This window comes from Anoplophora glabripennis, unplaced genomic scaffold (assembly GCF_000390285.2).
Source record: "Anoplophora glabripennis isolate ALB-LARVAE unplaced genomic scaffold, Agla_2.0 scaffold455, whole genome shotgun sequence".
NCBI classification, from domain to species: Eukaryota; Metazoa; Arthropoda; class Insecta; order Coleoptera; family Cerambycidae; genus Anoplophora; species Anoplophora glabripennis.
In genome coordinates, this window is record NW_019416611.1 from 33,129 (window position 1) to 49,246 (window position 16,118).

The 16,118-nt window shown below is 31.3% G+C and overlaps 1 protein-coding gene across 1 annotated transcript in view; it reads right to left on the reverse strand.

Annotated features, from left to right (window-relative positions):
• LOC108909631 (neurexin-1-like) overlaps nucleotides 1-16,118 on the reverse strand; it is a 341,617-nt gene that overhangs the window by 12,113 nt on the left and 313,386 nt on the right. Inside the window, exons 15-16 of the mRNA XM_023455085.1 lie at nucleotides 9,283-9,402; nucleotides 1,817-1,995 (exon numbers count right to left, since the gene is read on the reverse strand). Of these exons, the coding sequence (XP_023310853.1) occupies nucleotides 1,817-1,995; nucleotides 9,283-9,402 (299 nt within the window). The remainder of the gene's footprint in view (nucleotides 1-1,816; nucleotides 1,996-9,282; nucleotides 9,403-16,118) is intronic.

Genomic DNA, 16,118 nt, shown 5'->3' on the forward strand with positions numbered 1-16,118 from the left:
ATTATCATTATCATTATCATTATCATTATCATTATCATTATCATTATCATTATCATTATCAGTATGATTATCATTATCATTATTATTATTATTCTTTAGGAGAGCATTTTGGAAGTATATAAAATATTGTTATTCCAACATTATTTTCGACTGAAACAGACCTAGTTAAGTGCATTCCTAAAATTACATGAAAAATTTGTTCCTCATATGGGAGAATACTTATAAATGACCGAACAATAATTAAAACACTAAGAAAGGAGGACGAAAGCGAGTGGAATCAATTGGAACAAGATTCAGGATGTTTTGTTTTTAAAAAAATCACATTTATGGGCCACAATTTTCAACCTAATAATATTTCCACAACGATTTTTTTTTCTACAAAAGAAAAGTTATGGCAGAAAAAGGCACTAACGAAGTCATGTTTTATATTATTATTTGTTAACTGTAGTGTACATTAATTAGTCGGTGTAAATACACGTAATTTACTGTCTGTATATTAGAAATTATGTATACAGGGTATTCTGAAAGTCCGTCACGATACTTCGGGAGGTGATTCTACGGATTAAAATAATAGCAGTATGTAATGAAAATTTTTTTCGAATTATCAATTGTTTGCAAGTTACAGCTTGTCAAAATTCATTTTTTTTATTTTTCTATTTAAATAACTTATTTAATTCAAGTTCGAATAGTCTCTCATTTGGCACACCCACTAACTAGATGAAGCTCTATTGGACCAGTCAGAGAAAAGTTTCATCATCCACCGCTAGAGGGCACTTAGAATTCAAAATTTGTTTTGTTCATAACCTTAACCTCTCGCTAGACATCACAGAAATTTAAAAATTATTGAAAAGAGAAACAATATCAGAAAAATGTATGTACTCTTTGTTCAAATCAGAAAAAAGCCTGTTTACCAGAAAATCGCTATTAATGTGTTACCAAACATCAAACTTTTGATAATTCTTTCTGAAATTAATCAAGTTGCCATCCTTCAAATAAATATCATTAGTAATTTTGGTGTTACGAATTGTAATAAAATTTGTTTAAAGCAGGTATGTTTGATTTATCAGCATAATAATTTTCTTTTCGGCTCTGTAATAACGTTGTGGAAAAATAAGCTGGGGATAATGACTCTACTAATATTTTATGTACTAACGAAGCTGGTTTTATAAGAGATGGTATTACAGTATGATAACTTGACTAATTGCAGAAAGAATTATAAAAAATTTGATGTTTAATTAATAACAATTTAATAGCGATTAAGACTTTCTGATAAACGGGTACATTTATCGATTTGTATTAAGAGTACATAATTTTTTCTGATGTTATTTTTCTTTTCAATAATGTTTAAATTTCTCTGATATCTAGCAAGAGAAAAAGGTTATGAACAAAACTAATTGTGAATTCTAGCTAAAGTGTCCTCTAGCGGCGCATAATAAAACTTATTTCTGACTGGTCCAATAGAGCTTCATCTACTTAGTGGGTGTGCCAAATAAGAGACTAATCGGACTTGAATTAAATAAGTTATTTAAATAGAAAAATTAAAAAAAATAACTTTGACAGGCTGTAACTTGCAAACAATTGACAATTCGAAAAAAAAATTCATTACATACTGTTACTATTTTAATCCATAGAATCACCTCCTGGAGTTTTCTGACGGACTTTCAGAACACCCTGTATATTGTTATCTATTAAGCAGGATTCTTCAAGAAAACTAAAAGGGTCGTACTTTTTTCAAAATAATTGTGAATAGCGTCCTAGAATATTTTTGTAATAAAAAAACAAATAGAAAATGACATTTCCATAAATAATAACTTACAATATACATTTCTATGTAATCATTGGACGTCCCGCTAACGATCCGCAACAACACAGCATCAGACTTGGTAGTGATGAAGCCAATGGCGAGGGTGTCCTCCTGCATCTCAGGTCGATTGTCTTCTGGGAAGGTATAGGTGATTATGCCCCGGTTTGGTCCAAACTCATACGAAACCGACTCTGTAAATAAATTAAATTTGTACAGGATGTCTGTCCCATTCTGGTGATTATTTGAGTATTTGGCATTTATACGGGGTGTTTCAAAAATATGTTGCCAATTTGAGCGGGTTATAGAGGACATTGCGGAAGAAAATATGTGCATTTACCCCTAGTCGAAAATGAGCCGTTTTGACCCTGGAGCAATTTTTGTCCAAAAACGTATTGTTATTTCGTTGATCCCAAAAGATTTCGACATTTAAGTAAGTTTTATTATGGATAACGCAGAAATATATAATTTATAATAATTTTTCAAAATGGCTTGTGGTAGGTTGTTCTTTAGTTCTATGGCAATCAATAACCACTGCCCATGCAGTTCGTGGATGTCAACTTCCCACATTTACTTTAAAGTTCCTTTTTTCTCTTAACCGACGGTGGATTGACGAAAATGTTGCTCGGCAAGGATGTCGGTGATTCGGAAAGCGCTCAGCTTCTCTAGCATTGCATCTTGCTTCACCATAAATAAGATGCATGTCTGCATACTCTTCGAACGTAAATTAGTCCATTTTAATATCTTAGAAGCAAAATTTCGTCGCAAATAAAACAAATGTGAAACACTCAATTAGGTCCGATCATTTACTACAGATCTGTTCATTTGTTTCACTATTCTTCACAGGCTGACACAGATGACATTGCATTTCTAGATTATATGCGTGCAATAGAGCTTTTATCACACAGTTGTAGATAAAATCAATTTTTACCAACATCGTGTGTAGGACATTCAGTTGGTAAACACTTATCAGAAGAAGATAAACGTGTTTATTTTGTTTCAAATCATTTTTTGCGTTATCCTTAATAAAAATTTTTCTTAAATATCAATGTCTTTTAGTGTCAACGAGATAACGTTATGTTTTTGGACAAAAACGGCTCATTTCCGACTAGAGGTTTATATGCAAATTTTCTACCACAATGTCCTTTACATCCTTCCCAAGCTTGGCAACACCTTTTTGAAACAGCCTGTATATGGTCTCTGATTGATATGCAGGGTGTTACGAGTGTGTATAAATTTTAAGGGATGACGTTTTTATTTATTTTAAACCAAAAATGTTATATAAACATAGATTCGCAAATCGATAATAATTGTCGTGATACAGGATGTAGGAATTAAAAAATATATCTTTCCTGAAATATCTCCGAAGATGTTTGATACAGAATTAGGATATTTAATGATTTATTATTTTAGTTATCGATATTAATAGACTACAGAAGAATCTGCTACAAATGGAATACCCTGTACACAAAACCCATAACATGAAACAGCCAGTTCAAGTATCAGTCTTCATTAAGTATTTGAAAATATAGCAAACTGGTTATATCCTTGTGAATAGATCTTGTGTATTTTCTTTATGCTGAATCCGAATCCGCAGTGCAAAAACCGATCTACCAAACAATTTTTTTAGTAAAACGCTAAAATATCTACTAAAATAGGGTGAAATAGTGAAGATAAGGTAAAGCTTTATAGTGAAATTTGTAAATACTTTGAGAATACGAGATGGTTAATTCCATGGATAAGATCAAATAACGAATGTCTCTGGTACAGAACTTTTTTTATTTTCTAGAGCTGTGCTATTAGCACAAAAGGAAAAATCAACATTTTTCTATTTGAGAATAGTCTTAAAATACTTAAATTACTTCTAGTGTAGATCAACATTAATATTTGGATAATTTCAGATTAATTTTTATTTNTCGGTAATAATTGTCATGATACAGGATGTAGGAATTAAAAAATATATCTTTTGATGATTTATTATTTTAGTTATCGATATTAATAGACTACAGAAGAATCTGCTACAAATGGAATACCCTGTACACAAAACCTATAACATGAAACAGCCAGTTCAAGTATCAGTCTTCATTAAGTATTTGAAAATATAGCAAACTGGTTATATCCTTGTGAATAGATCTTGTGTATTTTCTTTATGCTGAATCCGAATCCGCAGTGCAAAAACCGATCTACCAAACAATTTTTTTAGTAAAACGCTAAAATATCTACTAAAATAGGGTGAAATAGTGAAGATAAGGTAAAGCTTTATAGTGAAATTTGTAAATACTTTGAGAATACGAGATGGTTAATTCCATGGATAAGATCAAATAACGAATGTCTCTGGTACAGAACTTTTTTTATTTTCTAGAGCTGTGCTATTAGCACAAAAGGAAAAATCAACATTTTTCTATTTGAGAATAGTCTTAAAATACTTAAATTACTTCTAGTGTAGATCAACATTAATATTTGGATAATTTCAGATTATGCCCTTTGCATGATTTTTATTTGTTTATTTAAGGTTACAAAGTTTATAAGTTTATAGTTATGGAAAGTATAGTCTTTACGCGGAAAACACGTGACGACTCGCCGGTGGTTCTGGATTAACTGACTCTCTCTTCTCAAGCATCGCGCTGCCGTCAACGACCGCGCCGCAGGTCAACTGAACATCTGTTATAAGATATATTTTTATTTTATGTAATACTAATTAATTTATACCTCTCCCTCGTTAAAACAATTGTTCCCTGTTATATCATGTAAAGAATGTAAAGAGTATCCAACCAATTAAGATTAGTACTATACTTAAAAATACATATTTTCTTGAACCTTTTAAATCCCGAGCAGGATGAGCAAATATATTTCAATTGTATTATTTTTGTTAAACATTCTTCAACAGCGCCTTGCATGCTAGTTCTCTTTCGAAAATCGAATTTGACATGAATATCGTTACCTACTCCTTTGTCTATTTACGTTTTATTTTCTTTTTCAAACAACAAAGTTAGCCTTCAAGAAATAGAGCCCTCTGTTTACTCTGAAATATAATAGTAAATGAATAAACGAGGTTTTAATTTTTTTTAGTGAACCTACATGAATTAAAATGACATTAAATTTAGATATTGACTTTTCAACACAATTTGAAAGTAGTAAAAGTAGTAAAAAAGTAGGTAATCCCTATTATAACATGTTTATATGTATGTTATTATTTACTAAATCTTTTATACCATGTTTTTTTTAATAAAAAAACGAATTGAAAATGGTTTCCATCTCTACTGCATTTTACAGAACCGTCATCAATATTTACCAGCCACGTGACCGCCGAGCTTAGGCAACCCAACATTGCACGACTAGGGTTTCTGATTTCTCGGCCTATTTTTTTTCTCGGGTTTCGAGAATTCTCGACTAGGAATTCCCGGGAATTCTCGAATATAAATAAATTTACGTAGATACTTTATTAGTGAAAACTGATGTCATATTTCTGTAAATATAATGAAATAAAAAAGCAAACTATGTAATATGATTTTGCACCAATTATGTTGAATACATATTACCAACATAATATTATGTGAATTTACATTTAACGTTTTTTGTATGGATTTTGACCATAAATTAGATAATGCTTTGTGTACTAAACAGGAAGTTAAGTTTTTGATTTGTAATTGATAAATTGGACACCTTTTAACAAGAAAAATAGTCTTTGAAAAAATCGAATATATACAAATATAGAAAACTTAGACATATTAAAGATGGTATCTATGAAATGATAGATATACTTTAAAGCCGGAATAACCGGAAATATTGTTAAAAATGTTAGTCATAAATTAGATAACAATATTCTAAATTTAGAAATTAATATAACTCATCGGAATATTAACAAAATTAACAAAATTAACAAATAATTAATCTTTTCACGAGCTGAAATAAACGAAATTTTAAATGAATTTAAACATAGAAAAATTAAAAATGTTGATAGACAATTCAACAAAATAAAAAATTTGCACATTGAAATATTTAGAAAAATAAATCTTAAATGGTTAAAGAAGTGAAAAATATTCTTTCCTTTTTTCGGAAATTTAATTTATCACCTAATAAAAATATTATAAAACTTCTTTTAGCTGATAATGAATAATTTCTTGTGATAATTCTGAAAATAAATAATTTCTTGATGAAATGAACGAGAAAATATTCTTCTTTGTCAAATAATTAATTAAGTATGTACCTACTAAATTTTTTAAATCATTTTCGATGCTTCATCAACCTTTGCTTTTTAAACACATGCTGTATAAATTTGAGATAGATGATGGTAAAGACGACTTTGGACACATGGTAAAAATAGATGTGTATTTTAATTTTAGTTTGAAACAATCATATTCTAAAAATATGTCATGTTTTAGCTTAGGAAAATAATCTTTATAAATAATAATTTGGTATCTTAAATACTTATTAATTGCCTTGAAATAAAACAGCGAAATACTGTAAACATTTCTTCCAAAAATATTCTGTTGATTTTGACATAAATCATACATTATTGTTACGTGTTAATATAACTAGCATATTTACCGACATCGCATAAGATAACATTTGAAGCAATATCAAAACAAAATTACAGAGTGACACTTTATATTAAAGGAATCGGGTAATATACAGTGTGTCCCAGAAGTAACGCAAAAAATTCGTATTTTATTTTGTGTTGCGTTTTCACAAAAACGCTAAAACACGTCAATTAGTAAATAAGAATTGTCATTTTGTCACGTTGCTTAAACCTTTTTTGCGCTATGTTTCATAAACCTATGATGTCATCGACATTTTTTTTAAATAGCACTACCCAATTTTTTAATCATAAATGGATAGTCCTTTTGAAGGAAAATACGTCGATATAGGGTTTGGGCTACTTTACTTTGACAGGAGCGAAAAAAAGCCAATGACTGGAATATACATGGTTTAAAATAACAATAAAAGTAGGTATCATAAAATGATGCGAGAACAGTGCCACAGCAAAAAATGGAAATTTGTGGATGTTTTGTGTTTTGGTTGAATGTAGGTACGTTTTTATGTATTGATATGTTGGCGTTTTCGGCGATACGACGAACGGCAGTGTGTGGATTTTTAGTGACAGCTAAACATAACATTTTGCCTATCATTTCCTATCACTGTCGTTGGCCTTCCAGATCTAGACAGATCTCTAACATGGCCAGCGTCTTCAAATTTGCGTACTAATCTGCATACTGTAGACGGAGGTATTGGTTGTTCTGGATACTTCATCATAACTACGGATCCTATCTCCGTATCTAACCATAATTAGGATTTCAGTTCTTTGTTTCTCATTTAAACACAACACTATCGTAATGTAAAGTTATGGTATTTGTAACTGTTACAATGATATGAGGCACTATTGCATTCCCTAACTGTCGTCTTCAGAACAATGCCTACATAGCCACTGTGATCGGGTGTACCTACCCATTCTACATAAAAACATGTACCTACAATCAACCAAAACACATTTTTTGCTATAGCACTGTCCGCGCATAAGTTTGTGATACCTACTTTTGTTATTAATTCGAACCATGTTCATTCCAATCGTTGGCTTTTTTTTCGCACCTGTCAAACTAAAGTAGGCCAAACCCTATATCGACGCATTTCCCTTCAAAAGGGCTATCCATGTATGCTTATAAAATTAGGTAGTGCTATTTAAAAAAAATGTCGATGACGTCATAGGTTTAAGAAACATAGCGCAAAAAAGGTTTAACCAACGTGACAAAACGACAATTTCTATTTACTAATTGACGTGTTTTAGCGTTTTTGTGAAAACTCAACACAAAATAAAATACGAATTTTATGCGTTACTTCTGGGACGCACTGTATTTTCCTTCGAAGTAATAAAAGAAAGTCCAAACATTATACGTCAAGTTCAATACGCAAATAGTAGCCACTAATATGATAATTTAAATAAACAAACAGATAACTTTATTTAATGACTAAGAGGTTTGATTGATAATTTCTTTGTCGGTAAAATTGCGATAATTTTTCATTTTTGCTACTGACGACTGTCCAGTTTTGCAAGTTAGTAATATTTCAACTTGGAACAAGTTTACTTGGAAACCCCCAACTTTGCTGTCCAGTTCTATAAGTTCACAATTTATCAATATGTCGGGAATCTTTGCTAGTAGTAATGAAGTTAGGTAAACCAAATTAAATTCGTGTTCGTGTTAATTATGAAATGTGTTTCATTTCTTTAAATAAAAATCTATTGCTATATTTGGAAATAATAAAAAAATACTCAGAACGAGAAGAAAAATAGTTTTGTAATCTATACAATTTCTAATAAAGTGTATACATTTTTTCCTGAGAATATAAATAAAGCAACGATGTTTTGAGTTTCTAGTAAAGTTCTTATTTTCTTTAATCTACTCGATTTGTTTTATATATTGAAAATTTGGGAAATTATATCGGGTGCTCCGAAATTCATGCAAGATTTGAATTTTGGGCTAATTGTGCGGTAAAGTTTTGACAAGGAAAAAAAAGAACAGCGTGACAGCTGACAGGTCAGGGATATTAAAAATGACGCGATACACGAAAGACCACGCGTTTCATTTTTGGCAATATTTAAAAAATAATGATGGTTTGGCAGTTATAGTTCGCAATTTTTATGCAAAATATGGTCTAAATAGTGATTTAACTTCGCCAACTGTGGAGAGAATTGAAAAATTCAGGGAGAGTGATCTTAAACAGTCTGTCCTTCAACAAGTCATTTAACACAAAACATCTAAGTAGTTCGTGAGAATGTTGTTGATAGTCCAGGGGACATCAGTTTGGCACCGTGATCAAGAACTGGACATTTCGAAAAGCTCTCTACAGCGTATTCTCATGAAAGATTTGCATCTTCATGTTTACAAAGTTCAATTGACTCCCAAAACTGAAGCCTACTGACCACGCAGAGCGAAGTGTTCTCTGATTACTACATGAATTTTGCGAGCCTTTATTAACGATTTTCATTTTGTCGAGTGTCAAAAAATTTCAAACGGTACTTATTTTGTTGAGGAACAGATTTGTAGAAGCAATTTTAAAATATGTTAAAAGAATGTTGCATATTGCATTTCGGATATATTTATTAAACCAAAGTTTTCTTTAAATAGAACATGCTGTATATTTTTATGCATATATTTGGATATAATGCTTTCTCAGGACTACAATGATATAATGTTTATGAACCTACCATAAGGAAGATATGGCCTAAGAAGTATGTTAGACTCATTCAGCTTATGTTTTGCGATCAGATATACAATACTTGTCAAATATATGCTTTCTACTAGTATCATGGTCGTCGCCAGATACAGACTTACAATGTATACCTAGGTAATTTTGACTTGCCCTTGTTGTACTCGGGCTAGGCTATGTAGGGACAGCCCGAGAAAATATAGTATTTTAAATAACAACCGTAAAGTGATTTACCCTATAATACAATAATATAAGTAATGGAAATGGTAGATACTTACCATCAGAGCACGTGGGGCCGGTGTACGTTGTCATATCGCAGTCACAGGTATATGAATTCCATTGCTGTACGCAAATGCCGGCATTTGCACAGACGTTGTGGCTGCATTTCGCTGACTGACCTATAATGCAACAATTGGAAAAACAATTAAAAAGACATTGAAAAAAACAAAACAAAATGATAGATATAGAAGATTATTCAATATCATACACAAAATAAATAATTTTAATGCCCATACGGACGTGGAAGGGTAAGATGCGGTTTTTCAGAAACAATACATTCGTTTACTAATGTGACACTCATATATATGCAATTTCTGTTGTGACTTTTTGAACAAATTTTTTTTTCTCTAATTTGGAAGTTGTGTTTTTTCTGTGTACAATAGTAAGTAATGTTTCGTTGAACCACATCTGATAATGAGGTTGTTTAGGTCTCGACGATTTGGCTTCTGTTTTGGAACCATTTTCAAGAGCTTACAGTTAAATTTTGAAGGAAAAAGAATGGGAATGCATGACAGCGATACCGAAGTCTCAATCTGATTATTCCTCGGATCGAACTGTAGGGGATCTCTAAGGAGCCTCATAGAGACTTTCTAAGAGACTCGATCAATTCCTTAGATCGATTTATTATTACTGTTAAAATGTTTTTTTGTCATAGGTAAATATTTTTTATATTTAGTAATGAAATTATTATACAAAATATTTTAACACTTTTCCTACATAAAGTTCCAATAAAATTGAAAAATTAAAAGATACATTAAAACGAATGTTGAATTTTCCTAGATGTGATTTCCTTTTTATGTTTTCTTAAATAATTGAGATTTAAACAAATGCACCTCTAAAATATCTATGTACGTATAACTTTAGCACAAAAATTCCAAAAATGGGACCCAAGCCACTCTACGTATTTGGAACGTCAAAAACCGAATCTGCCATAAGGAAAGTTCAATCACCCTCCAGTTTATTTTTAAATTGCCAAAAACCGCCACTATAACTTAAAAAGCAGTGCATTCAGTAGGTTTCTCCTTGGATATAGTACTGCAAACGAGTAGACGTGTTATATTTATGAAGACTCCTGCATATTTTGAGTAGGTATTCAAAAACCCATCAACCCTTGTAACTTATCGCTTCGGGGGAATATCAGAAAACCATAGTAAAACTCAAAAAATCTGCTAAAATTCCACATTCGGCGTATTCAAGTTAAATTAAAACCACAAATTTACAACCCCATCATATCGGTTTCTACACACCCTCAATAGCAGCATCACTCCAAGATGAAAAAGAGCTACACAAAAAGAAAAATAGTGCTAAAAAATACTATTGATTTAATGCAGTCATTAAGTAGATTTACTATAGGGTTTCATTTAAAGAAAAACCCACCAAAAGTAAAGTTATATTAGATCTTAGAGCTCCAACTAAAGGGTTTCTGGTATCCATCAAAAACTGTGTTGAGAATTGGAAGAGTGTACATAGAAATAAAATAATAAAAAAGAACGTTGGAAACGTAAAAAAAAAGATTGAGTTGTTTGTTTTTGAGACTTCGTATGTATATCTTGTCATTAGTAATATAAAAAGTCATTTTTTCTGTAAAAAAGTAATTTTTCTGTAAAACCCATTAATTAAATAATAAAACCTCTTTATTGCAANAAACCGCCACTATAACTTAAAAAGCAGTGCATTCAGTAGGTTTCTCCTTGGGTATAGTACTGCAAACGAGTAGACGTGTTATATTTATGAAGACTCCTGCATATTTTGAGTAGGTATTCAAAAACCCATCAACCCTTGTAACTTCGTGGGAATATCAGAAAACCACATTAAAACTCAAAAAATCAGCTAAAATTCCACATTCGGCGTATTCAAGTTAAACTAAAACATAAATTTACAACCCCATCATATCGGGTTCTACACACCTTCAATAGCAGCATCACTTCAAGATGAAAAAGAGCTACAGAAAAGGAAAAATAGTGCTAAAAAATACTATTGATTTAATGCAGTCATTAAGTCGATTTACTATAGGGTTTCATTTAAAGAAAATCCCACCAAAAGTAAAGTTATATTAGATCTTAGAGCTCCAACTAAAGGGTTTCTGGTATCCATCAAAAACTGATTTTGTCTTCGTATAGCTGTGCTTGAGTGGATGGTGGTAAGTGTCTGGGGGTTAACATATTACGTTGGTGGCCAGTTAAATAAGCTGGCGTTATTTATTTGTTCAGAGTGTAGGGTGCAAAAATCTCTTTTCCTCCGGGATCTAAATTCGTCACTTGAGTTTGTGATTTGAATTCAGCGAATGTAAAATTTTAGATGATTTGTAGATTTTACAGTGTTTTATGGGGCTCACCCGAAGCTGAAAGCTTGCAAGAGTTGAATGGGTACCTGAGTTCCTAAAATACACAGCGAGCTTCACAAGTATCGAGTCGCTTTCAGGGCTGCAAGGAAAACCTATTGAATGCAGAGGTTTAGATTTCAGGGGCGGTTTCTGACAATTTAAAAAACAAAGATGACAGAGTATTCCCCATAGCAGATTCGGTTTTTGGGAATACAAATACATAGGGTGGCATGAATTTCATCCAAGGAACATACTAATTTTTTTATGTGCTTGTAACTATTAGGTACATCCATTAAACCGAAATCCATTCAAATTAACAGTGGAAATAAGAAGCAAATTGGGCGAAGGCAGCTTAGTAACTTGGCATTGACTTTTGAATAATATAGTACTTACCCAAATACTTTTACTTATTTGGAATAACTAAGGAAATGTAGACATTCACTCAATTTGTAATGATTTGAATGCTGCTTGTATTAAAGTCTAAATTAGACTACGTTCCAAATTTGATCTACATATTTCAAGGACTATGGGAGACACAAAGAAAAAACAGAAAAATTATTGAAATTTTAACACCCTGTACCATGGTAACGAAGCATTTACGGAAATATGTTCGTATGGACTTCTTTATTTAAAATCATGCACAGATTCACCCCCCTATTATCAAACATCCTGTTTAGTACTTTGCCACGCAATTTTTGTGAAAATTGAGATAAGTCTTAAGGATTTAATGATGATGAAGTATAATTCATTACTTCATTTAATTGTCGGACAAACGCTACTACCAAAGGAAGCGGTACTGAAAATATCTAACCGTTTTCATGTTATCCCCGATAACAAGAAAGGATTTTTACAAATTATTTGGAATGGAAGTATTGCTCTTAACTCCACTGGATATACGATTAATCAGGAATCTAATTTACTTTTCTCTCGATTTAAAACTCATTTCGTGGTAAGTGTAAATTGAATTTCAATTTCTACTGCGCAGGATGGGTATCCGGATGAGCGCGGGAATTCATTTATAACCCCACAGGATCACCTTAAAATCAGTTAACAAAAATACATTTGATAATAATTATTGTGTTGTTACACAATGCATTTTAATTGTCTAGTTTTTTTTGTTAGTGGAGTTAATTTTACCGTTTGAATAGAAGTTAATTTCGATTAAGTTCGTCGATGTTTGATTTAAAATATTAGAGTTGATTCCCTGGATCATTTTTAGAAAAAAATTGCGTATTAAGGTATGTCCTGAACGGCTTAGTTCTCTCGGTACAGATTGTTATAGTAAACATTCATGCAAATATCTCTAAAGACGTATACTTGGACAAGGACTTAATTAAAAAAAGATAAATATTCACATGTACACAATTATGTCGACAGTGGAGAAAATACTAGGAGACAGTCGCTTAGAACCCTCAGAATTTGAGACTTAATTCCTAATTGTGTACCAAATAAGAAAGGTCTGTTTAGTTCTATTCGGGCAACGAAGAGACATTACTATTTTTTTATATAAAATAAGTTCACTACACGCTTGAATGAATCCATAGTTAACTCTAAAATTTATTTCTTGGAAAAAATTTAGGGTATACAAAATATTTCTCAAAAATACAATTTTAAATATATTGAGATCGTCAACACAGGCACACAAAAAAGTCCAAATCCAAGAGAACCACATATCAATTCCGAAGTAATTCGATGTGATGAAAACGATCCTGGTAGTCAAAATTCATGACTTATCGATGATCTTCGAAGATAAGTGAAATATAGGCCGAAACCTAAATTTTCTCCAAATATATCATTTTCGTACTATTTTCAGGCACTGAACACGTTGCTATTAGTAAAATGCACCCATGATCTCAATATTTCTCAGAAATACACTACCTATTTGGGTGAAAACAGGCCCAAACATGGGTCAAAACTGATTTTTTTATAAATTTTGTTCAAATATATCATTTTCGTGGTATTTGATTCACTGACAAGATGCTATTAGTAAAATTTACCCATAACTCGATATTTCTCATAAAATTCACTATTTGGGTGAAAACTGGCCAAAATACAAAGAAAATGATATACAGGGTGCATTTGACGGTGACCAAAAATAAAACCTCGTATTCTTTGGAGAATTTTAAGGGCGGTCTTTCCTAAAGGGTAAATCTAGGGGAGATGACGCACATTTTTTAAAATAATTATAAAACATATGTGAAATTGAAAATAAAGAGCAAAACTTCAGATTACGTTAAAAGAGTTTAATAAGTTATAATATATGACTTCAAATATGACAAAATGTCGAAGATTTTGGTAAAAATTAAAATTTTTTTTTCTTATGACTGCGTCAACTCACCTTAGGTATCGAGGAGAGATAACGCAGTATGTTAAATGATCGCACATTATTATTTTTTTTTTTTCATAAATTTGTACTAAAACTTCATATAATTTACTTTTGGTTTATTTATTTATTTATTTATTTATAATAACAAATAAAATACTCATTATTGTAGTTAGACAAAGAAGCATATACTCTGAACGAAAACGTAATTGTTTTCGTATTGTTCTTTATTTCTTCTTAAAGAAAAATCTAACCATGCATACATAGCCTGCCTTGCGAGATTTTATGTTGAAATTGTATGGTAATTCTAGCTTTTCTGCTAACTCAAAAGCCATAAAGCGCATAAAGGATCTCGTAGGTACAAATCCATGTGTCTTCAACTTTTGCTTTACTAATTTATCCTATTGTGGGCTCCTAGTGTACTTGAAGGTCCAAATGGTTTAGTTTGAGGTCTTCACATTTCCTTCGGCGTCGCAAAGTGCATTCGGGGCTACCGAATTCGCGACCTGCCTCAGGCATACCCATCTCATCTCTATCGATAGCACTGATTGCTCTAAACAACTGTTCTATTGTCCCCTCTCCTCTTCTAACGTTTCCATTTCTTTTATATTTCATCGGTATGCTATAAACGATAAATTAATAACATTTCTGACAAAATAAAATTATAAACGATGTGCCTATTACTGCGCCAACTGTCCTTTCGCATACGTGCGTCAACTCACCTTACAGTATAAAGTGAGTTGACGCAGAAATTTTTAACTAAATTCATTAGAGGAAATGTGTGAAATTGAGGTTAGAACTATTTAACTACTCATTATTTACAACAGAATCCTTAAAAACTTAACAAAAATATAACTTAACCTACCTGTATATTTTCTGACTCTGAAACGATGTAAAAATATTTAGTGTAACCTCAATAAATTTAACAAAATACCGTCACTAACACTACTCAAATATAACTGTATTTGATACGTACATATGTGACGACATAATAAGAATTACCGGTGTTGCCAAATATACGCTATGAACAATGATTGTTCCAGAACGAGCAGTACGTCATCTCTCCTAGATTTACCCTAAAGTTTTTTTCTAGGAGGCTTCGTTAAAAAGATACAGGGTGTTAAACTTCAAAAAATATTTTTAAATGTTTTAAATAATTTAAAAATTAGTAAGTGAACTAATTTGAAACGTATTTATATAAACATTGTCCAAAATCTGAGGCCTTTTCTAAAATTTAGATGCTCCAGTGGCGGAGATATAGGGTGTCGGTGACATACTTTTCGAAATAAAATAGTACGCCACTGCTTTACGGTAACAATCATGATATTTTCGGATTTGTCTTTCATATTTCTATTTCTAGTACATTTTTTAAGTTTTACTCGAAAATCAAACTTTTTTCGAAAAACATAAAAGAGTAGTAATCCGAAAATATCATGATTGTTACCATAAAGCAGTGGCGTACTATTTATTTAGAAAAATATGTTACCTATACCCTGCATTTCCACCACCGAAGCATCTAAATTTTAGAAAAAGGCCTAAGATTTTGGACAGGGAAGTTTTTTCCTAATTTTATACATATTTTGTCATATCAAAATTCAGTTCATTCTATATTTATGTTCATTATTGATATACATCATTTCTACAAAGCCGTATAGCTAACTTTCAGTATTTTCGGGCCAATCCAAAAATTAGAATCATATCCACTTTTTCATTAAATAGTATTTAATTATTTGGTAAATATAGTAAATTTGTACAAAAATAATTAAATCTTGTCAGTAATGAATATAAACAATGAACGTGTTGACAAAATTTCTCTTGGAAAAATAGTGGGGGGTAGTTCATATAACTTTTTTCTTGTTCGTTGAGTTTTCGAAATATATGCTGTTGAAGTTGTTACTTTGAAGAGTGTTTTTCCTAATTATTTTTAAATTAGCTAAAGAAGTGTCTTAAGAAGAATGTGCAAATCATTTTATTACCAATAGCAGTCAGAGAATAAGTGTAGTTTGAGGGACATAATTGAAGAAAAGTATGTTACAAAATAAAAATTTCTTAAACATTCTAAAGGCTTTGCAAACCCCAAAGGATGATAAGAAAAAAATGTGTACTACTTAAAAATTGAATGTATAATCAGTACAGTTTTTACGAACGTAGTTGTAATTCTTTAGCATCAGCAAGACTATATGCTGAGT